Consider the following 22,919-nt stretch of genomic DNA (forward strand, 5'->3'; position numbering starts at 1 on the left):
GGGGGGGCTGGGAGCGACAACAGGATAATTATACTGGCCTGCCAAGACCTGCAGCCGAGCCTTCTTTTCCAGCCAATGAGATTCAGGGGGCGTGACTGGGCAGTCACTCTTGTCTCCACCAGGACTTCCTTGCAGCGTCAAGATACAAAATACCGGCCGGTAAAAGAAAAATACTGGCATCGGCCTGGCGGGAAAAATACCGGCCAGGCCGGGGAATTACCCTAGGCCCAGGATCTTCAAGTTACAGCTCTGTGTTAAGGGGTTAAGAGAAGTTTAGCTGGCTGGCATATCCGCAATACAGATGAAGAAACACTGCGGACAGGTCTGCAGGCGTCCATAGGGGTCACCGGCTGGGCACCGTGTCGAATTCCGCTGCTGGATCCCGCATGCAGAAACCAACCCGGCTGTGTGCATTTGGCCTTAAAGGGGTTGTCCCGCGGCAGCAAGTGGGTCTATACACTTCTGTATGGCCATATTAATGCACTTTGTAATGTACATTGTGCATTAATTATGAGCCATACAGAAGTTATAAAAAGTTTTTCACTTACCTGCTCCGTTGCTGGCGTCCTCGTCTCCATGGTTGCCGTCTAATGGCCAAATTAGACGCGCTTGCGCAGTCCGGGTCTTCTTATCTTCTCAATGGGGCTCCGTGTAGCTCCGCCCCGTCACGTGCCGATTCCAGCCAATCAGGAGGCTGGAATCGGCAATGGACCGCACAGAAGCCCTGCGGTCCACGGAGGGAGAAGATGCCGGCGGCCATCTTCACCGGGTAAGTAAGAAGTCACCGGAGCGCGGGGATTCAGGTAAGCGCTGTCCGGTGATCTTTTTTAACCCCTGCATCGGGGTTGTCTCGCGCCGAACGGGGGGGGGGGGGGGGGGGTTGAAAAAAAAAAAAAACGTTTCGGCGCGGGACAACCCCTTTAATGAAGTTTCTTAAGTTGTCATTGACTTTACTAAAATGCTTGCATGTAGCTGATGAGCCGGCATGTGACTTTGTAAGTTCACTTCCCATAGGAAGTATTAATGACATCACCAGAATGAATGGATTTATGGAAGGGGAAAAAACTTTGATCTGTGTTGACATTTGTTTAGTTTGCAGGGTCACTTCAGGTTCACTAATAGCGTTGCTTGCTTGAAGAATCCATTATATGGATTTGTTCAGGGTTTAATTTGGGGCTCAAAATAGACTTTCAATGCTGAAACATATAACTGTCATTTACTATGACAGCTTTGTGTAGATTATACTATGTAGATATTTACTTCGAATCTTTACTTCAAAGTCATCTTGAGCATATATAGATGACAGTCTCAATTACGTCTGAGGAAAGCTGCATCCTAAAAGTCACGAAGCAAGGCTTTCATAATGCAATTGGCATTTCTTGTACTACAGCTTATTTTATCATGTACTCTGCGTCCTACCTTTCTAGAACTTAGAAATGTTTGCACAAAAGAAACTGCAAAGCATTAACTGAAATTATAAATATATAAGGACCTTAAAGAGAAACTAATGAAGTGTTGATCATTTGGGGTTCTTGGTGCTAAGAACTCCACCGATCGTTGAAACAAAGAGGCAGAAGTGTCAAGCACTCTGCCCCTTTGGTTGTGATTGTCTCTCCTTGGTTTTCTTTGGCAGCTGAAGACACATTCATAGACTTTTTAAGAAGTCACTGTCTTTTTTACATTTTTGTCAAAAGTCTTGATCGGTAAGTATCCAGGTGAACCACCACCAAACACTAAAATAAAGCAGCAGAAGCACTCAGGTATACTTTCTGTTAACTTGTACAGGCTCTATTAGAAGAGATTAAAGAAGCTGAGTGGAGCTCTTTTTTTTTAAACTGGAAGACTTTGGTTGATGTTAATGTACACTACACTATCCTATCAAAAATATTTGGACACCCCATCATCATCGACATCAGTAGAAGGGATCTTGTCTTATTAGCATGTCACATGTCTTCAACCATATTACATAAGATGTAGACCCTTGGAGGTGTCAGCAATAGTTTGTGGGAACAGCACATTATTGGATATATGGATTTTGCCGCTGCACACAAGCCATCCATCATGAAATGCAAAGCATTGGCCCTTCTACAATGATGCAAGGAACATTGCCATTGGACATTTGAGCAGTAGAAGAATGTTCCATGGAGTGATGAATCCCACTACTCCATCTTCAGATTAGATGGATGTACCTGTGTGTGAAGGATCCTGGGGAACATCTTTTGTCTGAGTGCGTTGTGCCAACAGTTAAGTACGTCGGAGGTTCCATTATGGTCTGGGAATGTTTTATGTGGCATGGTCTTGATCCATTGGTTGTAGGGCCAAGAATCATGAACACAGAGGTATAGCTGGACATTCTATCTAGACAATAATGTGCTCCCAACAATGCTAATACTTTGGAAATTGTCAGCCATACTTCCAACAAGACAATATGCCTTGTCACAAATCCAACGCATGTTTTACGTTGGTTTGAGGATATGGATGTTTCACGATTGGACTAACCTGCGCAGATTCCTGACTGGAACCTTACTGAACATCTTTGGGACAAACTGGAACATCAGGTCAGGAAATATGAGCAGTGTCCATTTTCATTGGGAGAACTCACCAGATGTTTGCAAGATGAATAAAGGGAAATACCAGCTGAAATGCATCAGATGTTAGTAGAAAGTATGAGAGAGAATCACAGAGAGAATCTGATGTCATGAGGACCAAAGGAGCCCCTCTAAGTATTAACATATGGAAATAAATACTAGTTTTGTTTCTTGCTCAGGTGTCCAATTACTTTTGGTAGGATAGTGTATGGCATATTTTGTTTTATCTTGAAGAATGCTGATAGGAAAATGAACATTAGGCCTCATGCAATGACAGTGTAATTTTGGTGCAGTTTTTGCATTTTTCTTAGCCACAGTTAAAAGTTGTCTCTCAAACCAAAGAAAAGAAAAAAATGAATATTTTTTACCCATTTTAGAGTCCGGCCCGATCTGGATTTGCAAAAACCTCACATAATACCTTTGATATAGAGTTAAATGGGCTTTCCAGGATTTTTTTTATTGATGACCTATCTTCACAATAAAAGCTCAGCGGACCCCAGACCCTCCAGTCCCTCTTATACCCTGTGATCCTTTCTGTGAGCGAGCATTTGATTCTGTCCTATTTTGCAAATTTTGTAGATGAAATCTACTAGACTTGGAGGTGTACTTCACAAGAGGTTAAACAATTTAAATTAAGGCAATTAGCAATTATTTTACTTTGTATTCACACTTTGTATTTCTGAGCAGGAAAACCAGAGAGAGCCCATCGATAGGAATTGTATGGTGTCCCTATTTTTTCTAGGAGTCCCAACAGTAAGATGTTGCTTCTGTTATAGGTCCCATACATTCATGTAGCTAAACCAGATTCTCAGACTACCTTGTTCACAGTAGCTTGAAGCACTTCCCCCCAGAGGTTTGCTTCAAAGGGGTGTTTCCATCTTGGCCAAACATGACAAAAACAGATGACACACAGAAGTGAAAAATAGAGACACAACACACAGGGATGCAACATAGACATACACACAAATTAAAATCGCTCAGTTTTCACGGGCCCAAACCAGACACATTGCAACTAAAACTAGTTAAAAGGACGCAACACAATGGCACCATAAGAAGAGACCTTCAAATATAATAAATTAATAATAAATGAGAGATATTGATATTTGGGCATGGTCGATATTCCTAGTTCCAGTGGTTTATTCTGTTTAGTGCAGGATGTATGTGCTGGCATTGTGGTTTCTTGGTTGCTCCAGTAATGTGCACTGTCTATTCTGGCCAAAAACCAGATCAGACTAAAGGTGTCAATGGAGATGAGCAATGCACTGGTTTAATTATGCTGAGTGTCCTCAAAGGAGAGATCAACAGGAAGGGTAATGAACTCTCCTTACGTAAGATCACTTTTCAGATCAGCTGCCAGCCTGTATTTTTGACACCAAGTTTCTTCGTCTGGTGCCTGCTTGTAATGGACAGGGATGGGAAGGACAGAAGCAGGCATAGCAATGCTGGGAGAAGAGTGGGTACACAGAGAAACATCATCTGTTAAATACATAGCTGCCTCTTCTCTTGCACCCATCCCCCAGGAACATTCTATCCTTCCTTTGATGGACGTCCAAGAAAATAGTTCTTCTACATCCTAAACTTGTTAGCACCAGTTAATCACCTTAACCTTCCCCCTTCCCAATGCACACTCCAGAGAGTTTCTCATCTCCACAGGTCATTAGAGCCATCAGATTCTTAACATTAAAAGCCAGAGCAAAATTAATAATTAAGCAGTTGTGGAAAACCTCTTTATTTCCTAACCCTATTAATTAATCATAGATATTTAATTTTGTAGTCCCAGTTTTAAATGTATCATAGTAGGAAGTTTCTTTTTTTAATCTGTAATGTTCTTTCATCATATGTTTGAATTTATTTTAATACAATATTAAACTTACTGGATAGTTTGTATGTTTACAAGTATTACTTGACCTTAGAATATCCTGTTATGCATCGACTAATTAATGTGGTTGGATTTAGATCTAAGGACTGCAGAAGACCATATAGAAAATTTACTGATAAATGCCAAACATTACTATTTATTATTCATGCAAATATACAGAGAGTATAATAAGGTGAATTAGTGTTTGTTCCGTTCCTGGTAATAGTATCAATCCACTGTTCTTATTTTAAGTCGGCCATGCGCATTATATAAAAGTAGGATGACCACAGGGGGTCAGTATTGGAGGGGTCACTGTTACTATTGGGTACCACAGGGGGCAGTTTTGGAGTGCTCACTGTTACTAGTGGGGTACCACAGTGGGCAGTATTGGCCTTATTCTTTTTAATGTATTTATTAATGACCTTCTAGAAGGATTGTGCAGTAAATTATCAAATATTTGCAGACAAAGTAATTAACAGAAGAGAGGACAGAATACAATTGCAAATGGAACTGGTTAAGTTGAGGGCAGAAAAGTGGGAAGTGAGGTTTAACACTGATAGATGTAAGGTTCTGCACATGGGCAGAGGAAATACATGTCACCATTACACGCTATATATGGGAAACACTGACATGGAAAAGTATTTTAGTTAACTGTAAGTTTAACTGGAGGAACCAGTGTCAGGCAGCTGCTGCCTAGGCTAATAATATCATGGGGTGCATCAAAAAAGGTCTAGGGGCACATGACGAGAACATTGTTCCTCTTTACTGGTCAGACCATACTTGGAATATTGTGTACAGTTTTGGGCTCCAGTACTCAAGTAAGACATATCAAAGCTTGAGCGGGTACAAAGGCAACAACTAAAGTAATAAATGGAATGGGCGGACCACAATACCTAGAGAGGTTATGAAAATTGGAATTATTTAGTTTAGAAAAATGACGGCTGAGGGGCGAGCTATTAACTATGTATAAATACATCTGGGACAATACAGAGAGCTCTCCCATCATCTATTTATACTCAGGACTGTAACAAGGGGGCGTCCTCTACATCTCGAGGAAAGAAGCTTTCTACACCTACATAGAAGTGGGTTATTTACTGTAAGAGCAGTGAGACTATGGAACTCTCTGCCTGAGGATGTGGTGATGGGGAACTCACTAAAAGAGTTCAAGAGCGGCCTGGATGTTTTTCTTGAGTGTTTCAAAATTATAGTCACTGATTACTTTAGAAAGGTCGGTGATACCGGAATTATTCCAATTGCCAGATTGGAGTGGAGAAAGAATTTTTTTCCCTTAAACGAGGAAAATTGGCTTCTACCTCGTTGTTTTTTGCCTTCCATTGAATCAACAAGTAATAGGCTAAACTAGATGGACATATGTGGCCATACATGCTCAGTGCCTCCTGGTGAAGGATCAACAATTTCTGACTAGATGAATGTTCTTTCACTCTGTGAACAGTCTTTCACGAAATAATCATTCATGCACTGCACTATACGCATTAAAAAAATTTTTGGACATGGCTGAGTACTGTCCATGTGATGATTGTCTTGTCTAAAATGAACAATTCCTTTTAATAATGATTTTTTTTTTTAATTTTCTAATTGGCTGTTTTGATCATCTTGATTCTGTTACAACCAACTTCAGGCACATACAAAGGCCAGTTTCACGGGAAGATGGCCAATCTAATGTTTCCAATTGGCTATTCGAGGTGGAAACCAAAGTACCTAGAGGACATATGGACACAGGGGCAAATTGAAACTTCAGATATTGCCCTGGTTTAATTTGAACCCAAGATCCCTATAGCAAGCTCATCCATTGCAATTGTGCCAATCACCACTGTGTGTGGTATTTTTGTTACTGTTTCTTTTAGTAGATCCTCATGCATATGTTGAGATTATGCTTCTGCCTGATTAGCCATGAGAATGTTTTGTCCGTTGGACCCAAATAAGGGCAAATTAGTCAGTAACAAACAATAACAAAATTTTGGTGTGTGAGGCTGTGTACATCATTGAAATACACATCTTTTTTTCATTGAAACCAATTTGTGCAATAGTACAAATACACAGGCCATATAAATGGATCATCTCCACAAACTACTGCAGCCTGATGCCTGTAATACAATAATGTCATCTTTTTGATCTTTCCATATGGTCCATTATTTATGTAGTGTTCATATACTCCACCATGCTCAAATTGCTTCTTCTGCCGAGTGAAATATAATTTTAAGGGAAAAAAAAAGAAATTCTGAGGGTAATCTAATAAACCTAACCATGTGTTTGATGTGTAGGACAGAATGAGAGCATCTGGAAGACACTCGCACAAACACATGAAGGACCTACATACTCTGTCCTCCCCCTTAAAATGCATGTGTGCATGAACCAATCTAAATGTGTAAGTGTAAGGTAGTTTTGTGGAGATAACCGTTGGCCAAGGTAACTCCAGTCCAACACATTTCCAAATGAGATTAATTACAGATTCTGAACCAACCAGGTACCGTTAAAGGTTAGAGCCTACTCATATGTTCCACTTATATCACATTTTTTTCAGTGCTTTCACAAAAATTACGATTTAAAACTACCATATGAAAAACTATACAAAAAGTGTCATAGATGAGATTACAGTATTTAGCAAAGATATTCAGCAATATAGTTCAGCTCGCAAGCTCCCGTTTCTCTTCTTCGTCTCATATTCAGTCTTTGATCTTAAAGACTTTAATGGATACCAAGAAGTTATTTTTCCCTTAACCATGTAACCCCAAATAAAACAATGCAACGTCTGAGGCAATCACTTCGGGATTTACTTGGCAATGTGTTTGTTGTTATTATCCAGCCTTTCTTATCTATGTGCAAACACTGCAAAACATTGTCGTTTTGTTTAGTTTTCAACAATTTCTTCATCATGTTTCTCTGGTGCCGTGTGAGAGAATCCTGAATCTGTTAGTTCAGCTGGGGAATTTAAGAAGATCTCTGAAACCATGCAGAGAGAATGTTTGGGAGGTAGGCGTCTGTAAACCATGTCTTCACCGCAGGTTGCCGAAATGTATCCTTGATTAAGTGACCAAAAGTCACTTTTTTTGAACTCTCTACTTTCCTATTGGCTATTTGATCATGCATCAACTTCAATCCAGTTTCTGCACATTGATAGACTGTATTTTCCTTGTGTCAGGAAATTTGCCATGTAAGTTAAAGGTTTTAATTATTACTTGCAGAGTTTTCTTTAAAATGAGACCAATAAAAGACAAACTTTTTTTTCTTGAAGTGAGGAGCTATCTCCAGTATTGTTGCACTCATTTGTGTGTTTGTAGTCATGTAGCCTGTGTAATTATGAACTATTCCCTAAGAATCTTGAATTCATCTTTGATGGCTACTTACAGATTAGACAAAGCTACAATTTCGTAAAAACAAATCCTGCCCATACTTGGGGCAAACTTACGAGGGGGAATGTCTTAGTGCCTATAAACGTCTCTCAGAGCCATTCAAGAGAAACCATCCAATCAAAGGATTTCTTTATGCTGTTGCCAAATCAAGTTAGTAAAGAATTGTATCATTTGATTCAACGGTTGTGTCGTGGAAAACAGTCAGTTTGAAGGTCTACATTAGAAAAACAGAACGCTGACCTCTATGAAGAATTTTTGATCTACTTAGATTAAATAGAATAGTAGAACCACTAAGGATAATGGATATTGCCATTAGACCCTTCATCACTGTAGCCTATTTCCCAGATATATTACCAGAATGAGTTTGAATACCATTTGACCACTGTAAATAGAGTACATAGTACCAGGGAATCTCAGTGATAGTCGCTCCTGTGCTTTTATACAGGAATGAACATTGCTGAGTGAATGGAGGCTAGGCGGGCTGGGGATCAGTCTGGCCTGCCCACCTCAATTCACAGGTAGTTGTTCATAAATGGGCCAATCTATTAAGTTTTATGCATGCATAAACTGAAAGGCGAACAAATTTTTGGTGTTCGCTCAGTTGGTGAATGCATTTAGAGTAAAAAACAATCATTCCGATACCTACTGGATACGGGAATCTCAATGATTTATTGGCCCATGTAAAAGAGTCCTTACAATCTCATCTCCTTAATTAAAACCCTATTTGCCAGTTAGCTCTTGGAGAAGTCATTAATATGAAGGTTTACTTTTTCTCTCTGCACTGTGGTTTATTTAATGTACTTAATAAGACTCAACGTTTACTCAAAGTTTACTCAATGTGCTCAATAAAGCTAGGACTACATGGTTACTTTGGCCACGACATAGGTTGTGCTGCCAAAGACCACAGTGTAGCCCTGTGACCTTGCAATCTCATATTACAACCTTAATTATAAAAAAGTTGGGGCGCTGTGTAAAATGTAAATAGATGTTAAGAAAAAGAATGCAATCATTTGGAGATTTCATCTAACCATATTTTATTCACAACAGAACATAGAACATATCAGTAGAGGAAAGGGAGTCGTTTTTCCTTTTTTATTAAAAAAATAACTCATTTAGAAATTGATGGCAGCAACACTTCTCAAAAACATTGGGACAGGGGTAACAAAAGGTTGGTGAAGTACAGTAAGTGGTACTAATGAAAAACAGCTGGAGGGTCAATTTTCTAGTAAGTCACATGATTGTGTATAGAAAGAGCATGTTAGAGAGGCAGAGTCTTTCACTAATCTGTGAAAAACTGCATATAAAAACTGTGGAACAATTTCATCAAATATCTTCACAAGATTCAGGGAATCTGGAGAAGTTCATGTGCACAAGGAACAAGGGTGATGCTCAAGATCTACAGGTCCCCAGCCGACACTGCATCAAAAATAGGCAAATGCAAATGACTGCATGGGCTCAGGATCACTTCCAGAAATCATTGTCTGTGAACACAGTTTGACGAGCAATCCACTAATGTAAGTTAAAGCTGTATCCGGCAAAGCAGAAGCCATATATCAACACAATCCAGAAATGCTGTCGTCTTCTCTGGGCCAAAGCTCAAAGATTGACTGAGGCAAAATGGAAAACTGTTCTATGTTCAGATGATTCAGCATTTGAAATTATTTTTGGAAACCACAGACGTCCTGCTTCTCTGGTAGTATGGGGTTGCATTAGTGCCTATGGCATGGGCAGCTTATACATCTTGGGAGGCTCTATGAATGCTGAGCAGTATATAGAGGTTTTATAAAAACATATGCTCCATCCAGACAACGTTTCTTTCAAGGTCTTGCATATTTCAGCAAGACAATAGTAAACCATATATTGCATCCATCATAACAATATGGCTTCAATGAAGAAGAGGCCGGGTGCTGAACTGGCCAACTGCAGTCCAGACCTTTCACCAATAGAGAACTTTTTTGGCATATTAAGAATTGAAAAATCCAGCAAAGAGACCCAGGACTGTCGAGCAGCTGGAATCCTACATCAGACAAAAATAGAGCAACATTCCTCTCGCAAAACTCCAGCAATTGGTCTCCTCACTCCCCAGACATTTACAAACTGTTGTAAAAAAGAAGAGGGAATGCTGCACAATGGTAGACGTGACCGCGCACCAACATTTGTGAGATGTGTTGCTGCCACCAATTTTCTAAATTGTTCTTTTTTTTAATGAAATGGAATAATGTCTCCCTTTCCCCCTCTGATATGTTCTTTGTGCTAATGTGAATAAAATATGGTTATATGAGATCTCCAAAACATTGCATTTTGCTATTCTTTACATTTATTAACCATTTACAGAAAGTCCCAACTTTTGTGGAATTGCGGTCATGTCACAGCCTACAAGTAGCCACAACTTGTGATTTGCAGATAGCAAGTGATTCGAAAAAAAAAATGAATTTTTTGTGCACTGAAAATTGTGGTCACAGGTACTTGAGAGCCACAACACGACTGCATTGAGCTCTATTAAATTGGAAAAGATTATGACCTTTTGGAACAGCCAAAGTCACCATGTAGCACTAGCCGGACAGCTCAAATGTTTGTGTGTTGTTAGTTCAAGGTACTAACAACACACAAACAGTCAATAGTCTCCCGAATAATCACTCAAATGATCGATTTCTGGCGACTATAAGTCGGTGTACACAGACAGGGCATTGAGTGAGAAGTCGCTCAGTTCTCACTAGACGTTCTATTTCAGCTCACTGAAATGGAACTACTACTGAGCAAATTCTTGCTCAGCACAAACAGGTGTCACTCAATGCTTGAGTGACTGCCTGCTTCCAGTGAATGGAGGTGGGAGGGCTAGAATGATCCACCTCCAGTCACTTGAACAACTATGGCTCCTGTGTAAAGCACAGGACTGATGGTTGCTGGATCTGCTGTCAGGCACTTATGGACCTGACAGTTGTCCAGTGTAATTGTGACTTCGATAACAATCAGGCAACATTTTATTAACAATCAATGCAGAAATCCAGGTAATTCCTAAGGATTCATTTACTTTTTTTTGCAATTATATGGCCATAGAAAACAACAGAATATCAGGAATAAACATCCCCAACAGGCCAAAATATATAGTCACCGCCACAAAAAGTTTTCAGAGATTCACAGAAAAGTGTACCATATCTTCTAATTAAAATTTCAATTTTATCAGTAATCACATTATATAAGAAACCTAACTGCACTCTATAATATCCCAAACTATAATTTCTAGATGAGCAAGCAGAGTAACTGCCTCGAAAAGGGTGACCTCACACTGTAACCTGACCTGCCTCGCCCTATCTTTTCCTAATACCTCCCCCTTCTCTTATCCCCTCGCAATTTTTTAATTAGGGAAAGATAGGGAGAAGCAGGTCAGGTTCTAGTGTGGGGTCGCCTTTTTCAGGGCAGTTACTCCACTTGCTCATCAAGAAGCAATATGTCCATATAGTAGTTACATGCAACTTTTACAGTCATGTAAAGTTATATGAGGTCTAGCATGGTCTTGAAGCTATTCGTTGTATGGCTATACATTTAATCCTAAGTTGTGGTTACATGATATAATATGATGTTTATCAGCCTTTCAATTAAACCATCCTTGTAGAGCTTCTCTGGTGTCGTTTTTGTACAGTGTAGAAATTCTTTATTATAACTTGAAAAGGTTATTTGGGGACAATTCTCACTATATACCAACCATAGGGTCGCTATAAAAATCTATTTTATCATGATGCTGTACAAACATGCATTTTAGGCCTTTTGTATGTCATGTAACCATTTATCCTTATCATTAATCCATATATGTTATTTAGATTATTTTAAGAATCAATAAACTAAAATGACTCCCTACAGGCGGCAGTGATCACAGCACACACAATGTTCATTCTTTTATACATATTATTCTGTAGCTCATAATTTATACATCAGGCTAGACCATGTTTGTACACAGACTAGATTTATGCCCAAAATCGCCCAAGCAAAAATTCTGACGTGTCTCTGCAAAAGGAGATCCTAGATATGGTTGAGGACTTCTTTGCGCATAACCTCCCTGCAGATACCTCATACGCCGCTAATTGGGAAGCCCATAAGGCAGTGGTCAGAGGGAGATTCATCCAATTAGCTTCTGAGCTAAAGAGTCAACGGGCAATGGAACTATAGCAGAAAGAGGTCCATTATTCTTCCCTGATAGAATGCCACAAATCAACCCATCTCTGTATCTCTTGTATGAAATCTCCAAGATACACATTTTTCCCACAGAGAGATCGACCGGGTAGACTGTTGGCCCAACGCTTGGCTCCCAAACCCTTCCTCCCAGCACTTCCCAAGTTACATCTCTAGAATGTTAACCTGAGCCAAAATCCAGTAGAGATCAGAAGAGCATTTGGTCAATTCTACAATAGCCTATACATTAAAGATCGTTTTCCACAGCAAATGTGCAATAAATTGCTCGATACGGTTCTTCCCAGATCAAAGCCAGAACATAGAGACATTCTCGAAAGAGAGGTGATGGTGGAGGAGACATTTTAGCAGTAAAATCACTTAAACCCTCTATAGCTCCCAGCCCAGATGGTTTCTCAAATATATATTATAAGAAATTTTATGCACCCTGGGTGGTCCCATAGTTGGGTTTTTCAGCTCCCTCCTACAAACCCCTACTTATCCCTCACAGTCAATAAAGCCTTTATTAATATAATCCCCAAACCTAATAAAGACTACACAATCTGCGAAAACTATTGCCCGATTTCATGTGTCTATGGAACCCTACAGCTAGATCTCTGACTCTTCCAGGGAAATCTAGCTTACCATCAAGTATGTCCTCTACCCCCCAAACAAACTTATGAAGGAACACACCCTTCAATCAGGTCAATAGATAAGTCTGTCCTAAATTTTGCAACATAGGCACATCAATATAAAAAGCAATAAGCACAGCCTTACCCCCACCACCACTGCTTGTCTCCTTATGTGGTTTCCCTGCCTACATTGTCTTCCCCCAATCGTTATTTTCGTGTTTGGTCTACTTTATTCATGTTTATACTACTTTATTTTATTAGGGGTTAAGCTATTGAGGAAATAGAACCTTGTACATTTTATCTTTATAAGAAAAAAATATTTGCCTATGTAATCTCTAGTCAATGTATGGAAATTTTGTAATCTCCTGATTTCATACATGAATGTAATGTTGAAAGTCTCTATTAATATGTTTTGCCTTTTCCAAAATTAATAAAAACTTTCTTAACTAAATGCCAATGCTGATTTTAAGACACAGAGTCAACTATATGATAACACCCCGTCAAAGAGACACAGAAAGTTTTTTGAGAAACTTTTTCCTGCTTCCCATGATTGGGCACCAGTCCTGTTTGTGTTTCTAAATATGGAGCATTCCCACTGGAGCTGTAATACGGCCATGTGAATAAAGGCTTGGAGCACAGTAACCAGATACACAGCAGCAAGTGGTACTGCAATAATATGTGTTGTTGGCAGTCGCTAGATGACAAACCAGCACCTGCCACATCTGTATATCTCTTCCAATGTAGCACTGGAAGGAAATGAAAGCTGCTCAAATTGACCTTTGTTATATGCATAGACTGCCTGTGTCGTTCCAACTGCCTCCAGGCTGCAGTAGTCCTAATGTTCAGCCATGGGCTGAAGACTAAAGGTCTGAGACATTTCCCTGCATCCAAGGATTTCTAGAGAAATAATCAGCTATACTAAGCATGTAAGTAATACTTCAAAATATGGAAATAGATAATTAGTAAGGATATAATTCTACCTATATCTTGATGTAATAAAATGGAGCTAATAGATCACATATCAAACTCAAGAATTGCAGGCCAAATCCGACCTGCCATGTTTTTTTATATGGGCCATGAAGCCTGGATGCAGAGGAGCCTCTTCTAGATCAGAGGGTCCTGAGTTGTGCTGGGAAAATCCTCTAGAGCACTGTGGACTCGTTTCTGGTCTACTGCTGGGTACTCGGATCGCACACGCCATCTTGGTCCTACACTGTGACATCAGATGTATGCATCCGGATTCCGCAGCAAATACCGGCTATAGAATGCTATGGGAAAGCACTTTTTCCTACACACGAGTGAAAATCAATTGTGATACGCAGCACAGATAATGAAGACGACTAACAGCTCGGCGGGGGATCCGGCCGGGCATAGGGTAAGATTCTGCTGCAGGATCCCTCATCCGGAATCCGAACCACTTGTGTGCAGCCGGCTTTAAGGGCAACCATAATGCTGATGTGGTTCTCTGTGAAGCTGAGTTTGACATCCCTGATAGATCGTAACCACAAATTTACTCTGAGGAGAAGTTAAATAAACTTTCTTTTTTTACATCAAAAGGCCCCTTTTTGAGTGATGCCTTGCTGTATGATGTGTTAGTAGCGTTTAATGCACACATTGCTGGACAAGTGGCTGAGGTCCTCCTGGAAATCATTTGTATGGCATAGAGGGATTAGAGTTGCTCTCTTAGCTTTTGATATTTCATTGTCAGCCAGTGACCTCTGTTAAACTGATGTCCGCCTCTACAAGAAAATTTCATTAGTACACCTATCTTCCGGGCAGCATAACAAATAGAGGAGGGTTAGAAAAGTAATGATGCCCTTGAAAAACAAAGTTAACAGATGGGAAATTGTCTAGAAATGTTACTTTGTATTTTTACAAAAAGCAGATGTTACATTTTCTTTAAATATCAATGCAATATGTTACAACAGCTCTTGTCTTTATGTGAGTGTTAGTCTTACAATACATTTAAATTGCTTTAAAGGGTATTCCATTATTTTTTCTATTGATGACCAGTAGGTCATCAATAAATGATTGTAGCGGACTCGCCATTTGGACTTAAAGGGGTTGTCCCGCGATAGCAAGTGGGGTTAAGCGCTTCTGTATGGCCATGTTAATGCACTTTGTAATATACATCGTGCATTAAATATTGGCCATACAGAAGTTATACACTTACCCCCTCCGGTGCTGGCGTCCCCGTCTCCATGGCGCCGACCAAAGCCGCCTTCTCCCTGGATTAAATGCGCTTGCGCAGAAGACCTGTGCGGCGCGAACACGCCGGAGCGGACCCTTCAGCGCAAGCGCGTCTAATCCAGGCCAATCTGTATGGCCAATATTTAATGCACGATGTATATTACAAAGTGCATTAATATGGCCATACAGAAGTGCTTAACCCCACTTGCTGCCACGGGACAACCCCTTTAAGGAAACAGAACACGCTGACCATATTGCAGTGGCCTGTGTTGGTAATGCAGGCACAGCTCTTATTGAATTCATTGGGAGTACCAGGCCACTGCAATACGGTAGGTGCATTCTACTTCTGACAGCAGCCCCGGGAATCTGCTGATCGGCTCCAAGTTACAGATGTCTACTGATAAAAAGACAAAACTACCAAAAGACCCTGTAAAGTAGTTCTGTCAGGTTTCCTTTTCTCCCTACCTGAGCAGTATATGGTGGTGTTTGAATGGAGAGAAAGAACCAGCTTTTGTTGTGGAATGGCTTGGCTTGGGGGTCAGACTGGACTTCATTCACTTGTATGGTGTTGTCAAAATGGTACTTTACTGAACAAATGGAATTGTACAATGAGCTTTGATTTTAGAATGGACTATTCTCTCCTGCAAATGTGTTTTAGTTCCCCAATATTTCTGGGATGCTTTGCCTTCACAGTCATTTTCAGGTCATGCCTCAGCATCTCAATATGGTAGTGACAGTACAACAGTTTGTGCGTTTTTGCATTGGTCTATAACTCAGAATTAGATAACATTCATTGTAATCAGTGCAAAAATCCAAAGAAATCCAAAGAAACTTCATAGGGTTCATTTATTTTTCCTTGTAGCTGTAAATCATATGTGCTTGAAAAAGTACAGTACGTTTTGTCCCAGTGTTTGTCGAGAGCGGAGATTCATTGGCATAACTAGTTACCAAAAATATTAAAGCTTTCCATCTTACTTCTTTCCTTGGAATTATGGTATTGCGTGCAGTCTGGCTTATTCATCCTCTGGTTTATTTCTGTTCATCTTTCTCATGTATGTCTCGGACACTTGAGACCTTAAGGCATAAGTAAGAATCGAATAGCATGTACAGATGCCCTACTCGTCTCTGAGCTTATGTCTCGGCATGCATTGAGGTTGAAGGTCACTAGACTACTTGTTTGCTTTGTCTGCACAGAAGGTACCTTGTGAAGGTGATGACTTCTTAAGACACAAATCTTCTTGGGAAAATATACTGAGTTCCCAACTAAACCCTTCATCACACAATAACTACCATTAGTCCATCTATATTTTTTTATCACCTGCTCCTGGCTCTTCCATCCTCCCGCCCCTGCAGACAAGGACACCGTATATCGGCTCGGCGTGAAAACCGAGCCGATATACGGTCATTTAAATAAGCCCTTACACAGCAAAATTATGCAGTTATGAGTGTGATTTTGTGCACTCTTATGCAGCCTTGGATGTGCAAATAGGGAAAAATAGAGCATTTCCCAAAAATGAGCACAGAAAATCGACCAATGTGAGTGAACCTATTGAAACATATAGGTTTTAATGGTTGCAGTTCCTGCGGCCGATTGTCTGCACACAAAAACGCCCTTGTGAAGGAAGCCTAATTGACAAATTTTGCGTTGCGCCCTGCGGACAATTCCATCTCATGTGAAAGGTCCCATATAGGAGAGTAAGTCTATAGATCCCCATCTACAGATCTATATGTAGAAGATACGCACAGTTGCAGAAACAAACACAAAATCAAGGAAGTAACACCGCGCCATCCTTCCATCCGTCCGCAGAAGTTCTATTTATCCAGCAGATAGAAAAATCTTTGTTTCATGAAGACAAACTGGAGGGAATGTTTCTGTGCGGAAGAGCTTGGGGAAAGTGAAGTGTTTTCTACTGTTTTCCATCTGTGTCTTCGTTCATACTCCATGTAATGGAAATAGTGAGGAGGAGATGCTGTGATTGCTCCTTGGCAGAAGAGTTTGCACATTTTAACAAGAGATCACATCTTTGAGGGTAAAATAATATATTTGCTTTAAACTCCTCTGCAAATTTTTCTTAATGGATTTTAAATCACCATTGAGTTTAACCCCTTAACGTTACACTTTCCTAGTAATAAAGAAGCACATGGGGGATTTTTGGGGGGTGGGTGGGGTGAAGGATGCTCCATCACAAGATCACTGACCTCTGCTGTGAAGGATATAGTTCTATAGCTCAACCCATGTACATATCTACTTACAATAATGCAGCTAAATATAGAGGTTAAGGTGTGCGTGTATACCTGTATCCCTGTGGGCTGTCCATCTATAAGAAGGCGGGTATTGCCCTTTTGCAATGTAGGGCAGATTGTTAGGGCAGCAGACATGCAGTCATAAGCTCTCACTCACGACCTAAAGGTTGCAGGTTCAATCCCTGCTTGGTTCAGGTAGCCGGCTCAAGGTTGACTCAACCTTCTGAGATCGGTAAAATGAGTAGCCAGCTTGGTGGGGGATAAAAAATGACTGGGGAAGGCAATGGTAAACCACCCCGCAAAAACTGTGTGCCAAGAAAACATCACCCTTGGAGGCAGTCATGACTTGGTGCTTGCACCGGGGGACTTTACCTTACCTTTGGGGACATCTGGAGCCAGCAAATTTTGACAGCAATCACATTGCAAATATCATAGTCTAGCAATTTTTTAGACTTAAAGGGGTTGTCCCGCGAAACAAAGTGGGGGTAAGCACTTCTGTATGGCCATATTAATGCACTTTGTAATATACATCGTGCATTAAATATGAGCCATACAGAAGTTATTCACTTACCTGTTCCGTTGCTAGCGTCCCCGTCTCCATGGTGCCGTCTAATCTTCAGCGTCTAATCGCCCGATTAGACGCGCTTGCGCAGTCCGGTCTTCTCCTTTGCTGAATGGGGCCGCTCGTGCCGGAGAGCGGCTCCTCGTAGCTCCGCCCCGTCACGTGTGCCGATTCCAGCCAATCAGGAGGCTGGAATCGGCAATGGACCACACAGAAGCCCTGCGGTCCACCGAGGGTGAAGATCCCGGCGGCCATCTTCACCAGGTAAGTATGAAGACGCCGGACCGCGGGGATTCGGGTAAGTACTATCTGTTTTGTTTTTTTTATCCCTGCATCGGGTTTGTCTCGCGCCGAACGGGGGGGCTATTGAAAAAAAAAAAAAAAACCGTTTCGGCGCGGGACAACCCCTTTAACCCAGCTTCACACAGACGTATGGGCAACTGTGCCCGCCTAAGTGCAACATCTTTGCCCTATAAAGAAGGCTTTTTTTTTGCATGCATATCGATGTAGTCCACCATACTTTTTCTGCCAGCACGTCAAGAAATGCTCCAATTAAAATGCCTAATTAGTTCCAGATGTTTTTTTTTCCAGCACAGTTACAGTGTTTTACACATCTTCTTGCCTATTGCACGTGCATTCGTGCTTTCTCATTGACTTCTACAGAGATCATTAGTGCACAAATACATAGGGAAATAGAGCATGTTCAATTTTTTTTTGCATGGCCAAAATTTGCATGCAAAATACATGTAAGTGATCAAATCCAGTGAAATCAATGGGTTCTATTCTCTGTGTATTACGTGTATAAATTTTATATGCGCAAATATGCCTGTGTGAAGCCGGCCCTTTTACAATTAGGCACAATTTAGGCCTTTTTTTAAAAAATGACGATAAATCATGGATGCAGGTATATAAATGGTAGACTTCGACTGGTTTCACACAGACGTATGCCTAATTGAGCACACCTTAGTGCAACATCTTTGCAATATGAACAAGGCTTTTTTGCATGCGTATCAACATATTCCACCATACTTTTTCTGCCGGCAGGGCATGTTCATTTGCGTGTGGCAAACAAACGCACCTATTGAAATGGCTTATTACTTCCAGATGGGCTCTTTTTCCAGTGCAATTACGCAGTGTTTCACGCATCTCCTTGCATATTGCATGTGCATTTGCGCTTCTACGGAGATAGAGCATGTTCTATCTTTTTCTGCGCGGCCAGAATGCAGTTAATAACGTACATATGCAATTATACAAAATCATTTCTTTCTGTCTAATTTTTGTAAAAAAAACTAAAACTAGGCAACTGCACACTTGCCATCAATACTGTTTCTTACTGCACAGTATCTTATAACATATCTACGTGTATATCACTATTTATTGCTATATTGACTGTTGTGATTGAGCGTTTTTCCTTTTTGGTGAATGAAAAATGCTAATTTAAGAAAAAAATTGCAGTAATTTGATTAATTCTCCGGGTTGATATAAAGCAGACCGTGGTCAGCGAGATTTCTCTAGTTAATTGTAGTTCCGGAGTCCGTTGTGCTCTTAGTGTGGTTACAAGTGGTGTGTAGTTTATGATCTGCTGCTAGAAGTGCCACCTACTACAGACAGCAGCTGGGAATTCCTTCGGAGCCGCCAGATTGCATAAGATCTGGTTTTGCATCAGGACTGTTTACAAATGCAGGAACCAAATGTAGATGTGTCTAATTAATTCTCCCTCGTAAGCCTGAAGAATTTGGTAAGAAAGATTAATCCATGTGCCATACATTGTCACATAAGACTATATACCAAAATACTGATAGGATTGTAAATCAGTTATCGAATCATGTGCCAACTGGGTAGGACCATACTTTTACCAATGTAGATCAAACATGCTTGCAAATCAGGTGATCCAAAAATGATATTCGTGATTGTAAAGTGTTACTTTACAATTTCCAGATATTTCATCATCGATAGATATTATTTTTACACCTATCAACATTAACCTTAAAACCACTGGCAGGTGACAGATAACATTGATTGTCTCATTACCTCCAAATTTACAGACTTTGCTCTACCAAAATCACCCGCATTCTTCCTGTTGCACCTTAGCGACATCCCCACGTACTTCTATAAGTGCTCTATGGTCAGACATCTGGTCAATGCAGCTAGGGCATGCATCCTGAAGCTTCGGCAGCAAAAGCCCCCTCCTTCTATCGCAATGTGGTTTAACATCATCCACGAGGCGATGGAGACAGAGGACCGCACAGCATCTATCAAAGACTTGTTGGTTAAGTTCTCCAAAACCTTAAGAATGTAGAAATTTAAATGATTAATGTCTCCCCTTACCCAATGTTTAGCTCCTTATATGGGTATCTGGACCCTGTGCTCCCATACTCCTCTCCCCCTCAAAAATAGGGGTTACATGTATGGGGTGCTTCCCCCTCTCCACCCCTTTTTTTCCTTTCTTCTTCTTCACCTCTACCTTTTGTGTCTAGCACTTCTCCTCCTCCATTTGTGGTACCCTTCCCCATCCTTTGTCAATTTTTTTACTTTGGTCCCAGAGAGCCAGCAGACAATTCCTAGTAGAAAGGAATTTCCAAACTCAGTAGTACTGTTGGTGCACAGGGCTCAAACTCGTTCAACCTCTACAACAATATGGTCTCCGTCTAGGATATACAAGCTGATATTATTAGAGACAACTTATTGAAAACATGTAAACCTGTAAGTCACCATTGGATTTGACAAGGTTGTATTTTATTTACATTTGGAAAAACAAATAAACAAAGAATTTAGAAAACAAAACATTGATTATCTTGTGACCATGGCATCTGTCAACGGTTGGGCTATATTAGGCAACATGTGAAGTTGATATGTTGCAGCCTGAAAAATGGAAGAGTGTAAAGATCTGAGTTTCAAGGGTTAAATAACTAAGTCATGGCATCTTTGTAATGGCAGGTCTAGTAGGGTGTTCCTAGTATGTATTAGTTCATACCTACCAAAAGTGGTCTAAGGAAGGTCAGCAGTTGAAATGGTAACATGGTCTCTTTGATGTATGTGGGGTGTGGGGGCTAGCCTGTCTGGTCTGATCCCACAAAAATGCTACTCTAGCACAAATAGCTGAAAAATGAAATGTTAGCTATGATAGGAAGGTGTCAGAACAGTAATAGTGACCCTCACAGCGGCCCCAGCAGTAATAGTGACCTCCACAGCAGCCCCAGCAGTAATAGTGACCTCCACAGCAGCCCCAGCAGTAATAGTGACCTCCACAGCAGCCCCAGCAGTAATAGTGACCCCCGCAGGAGCCCCAGCAGTAATAGTGCCCCCTGCCGCTGCCCCCCAGAGGTAATAGTGACTCCGCTGTGGCTACAGCAGTAATAGTGACCCCTTCTGTGACCCCAGCAGTAATAGTGACCCCCACGGTAGCCCCAGCAGTAATAGTGACCCCCGCGGCAGCCCCAGCAGTAATAGTGACCCCTGCGGTGGCCGCAGCAGTAATAGTGACCCCTGCGGCAGCCCCAGCAGCAATAATGACCCTCATGGTGGCCCCAGCAGTAACAGTGACCCCACAGTGGCCCCAGCAGTAATAGTGACCCCTTTGGCGGCCGCAGCAGTAATAGTGACCCCCTACGGCAGCCCCAGCAGTAACAGTGACCCCACAGTGGCCCCAGTAGTAATAGTGACCCCCACGGCGGCCGCAGCAGTAATAGTGACCCCCCCCCCCACGGTGGCCCCAGCAGTAATAGTGACCCCCCCCCACGGTGGCCCCAGCAGTACTAGTGACCCCTGCGACAGCCCCAGCAGTAATAGTGACCCCCGCGACAGCCCTAGCAGTAATAATGACCCCCATGGTGGTCCCAGCAGTAATAGGGACATCCATGGCGGCCCCAGCAGTAATATTGACCCCCCTGGGCGGCCCCAGCAGTAATAGTGACCCCGCGGCAGCCCCAGCAGTAATAATGACCCCCATGGCGGCCCCAGCAGTAATAGTGACATCCATGGGGGCTCCAAGAGTAATAGTGACCCCCCGGGCGGCCCCAGCAGTAATAGTAACCCCCGCGGCGGCCCCAGCAGTAATAGTGACTCCCACGGCAGACCTCAGTAGGAGTAGTGTCCCCCACAGTGGCCCCAAGTAGGAATAATGACCCTCCCCTGAGACTCATATACTTACTCCCTCATCCTCATCGAAGTGCCACTGCTCCTCTGTACAGCGCTGATCCCAGGTGCACACTGTGATGTCAGTGTGCTGCCGACGCCTCTCCCCCTGCTCTCGTGGAACCATGCAGAAAACTTAAGGGGAGGGAAAAGGAGGATCCCGGGTGCACACTGACGTCACAGTGTGTGCCGGGATCGGCCTCGCTGAGTGGATACCTGGAGGGAAACCGCAGCCCCTGCCGGTATTTACTAACGTGGTGAGCGACCAACGGCGGTGTGTGCTAGCAGGTAGGGCTCTGCGTGCCGCCTGTGGCACGCATGTCATTGGTTCGCCACCACTGACCTACATTATCAACCTTCATTTAGCTGTTATATAGATATTACGGACAGAGTAACCTCCCCATAACTCTTATTTCTATAGGAAATCTTCCTTTTGCTTGGCTTTGTTTGGTTATTTATTGCATGTGAATAATGCAGAAATGAACAATAATCACATCATCCACCATCTGCACATAAATGTGGCCACCATGACGGTGCATTCGCTTTGACGTCTGTCACGTACCATCCATCATCTCCATAAACATTCCCATAAAGTATTTTATTCTCCTACTCCCTAACTGGTTTAATTTTCTCAAACCAGGGCCTCCTGGATCAAGGGGCAAGAGAGGACAAAATGGGGAGCCAGGTACTGTATGTTTTCTTTATGGTTAATGGGATGGTGTCACCCTTTTGTTTTTCTTCATTGTTAAGGCTCATTAATGAGCCCATCCAGCAGCAGATGTATTCCGGCCCAAAAGATAGTTCCAGGACTATCTTTTGGGCCCGACGTAAAAACGCCCTGCGCTATATTGGCTTTGCCGGGCGCTTTTACGTCTCAGGAATACGGCCATGTGATCTGATGCAAATTTGAAAATGCTTTAACTCTGTTGACAATTTTGTGTCAAAATCTGCATTTATATATTGATTTTAGTGCAGATTTTGGTAAACAGAATATCCTGCATTGTTTTGCAGAATATTCCTTTACATGTAAAGGCACCCTTTAATGGGTAATCCGAAGAGAAAAAATGTAATTGAAATCTGCTTATGACTCACATGAGAAGAATTGTATTGCGTATTCCGCAGTCGTCCTCCATGCGGATGATCCACTGTAAAATTCCATTCACACTCACAGATAGA

The 22,919-nt window shown here is 41.7% G+C and overlaps 1 protein-coding gene across 1 annotated transcript in view; it reads left to right on the plus strand.

Annotated features, from left to right (window-relative positions):
* The window catches only part of COL13A1 (collagen type XIII alpha 1 chain), a 265,902-nt gene that overhangs the window by 68,733 nt on the left and 174,250 nt on the right, over positions 1-22,919 (plus strand). Inside the window, exon 3 of the mRNA XM_066601620.1 lies at positions 22,384-22,428. Coding sequence (XP_066457717.1) covers positions 22,384-22,428 — 45 coding nt within the window. The remainder of the gene's footprint in view (positions 1-22,383; positions 22,429-22,919) is intronic.

The sequence above is a fragment of the Eleutherodactylus coqui genome, chromosome 4 (assembly GCF_035609145.1).
Source record: "Eleutherodactylus coqui strain aEleCoq1 chromosome 4, aEleCoq1.hap1, whole genome shotgun sequence".
Classification (NCBI taxonomy): Eukaryota; Metazoa; Chordata; class Amphibia; order Anura; family Eleutherodactylidae; genus Eleutherodactylus; species Eleutherodactylus coqui.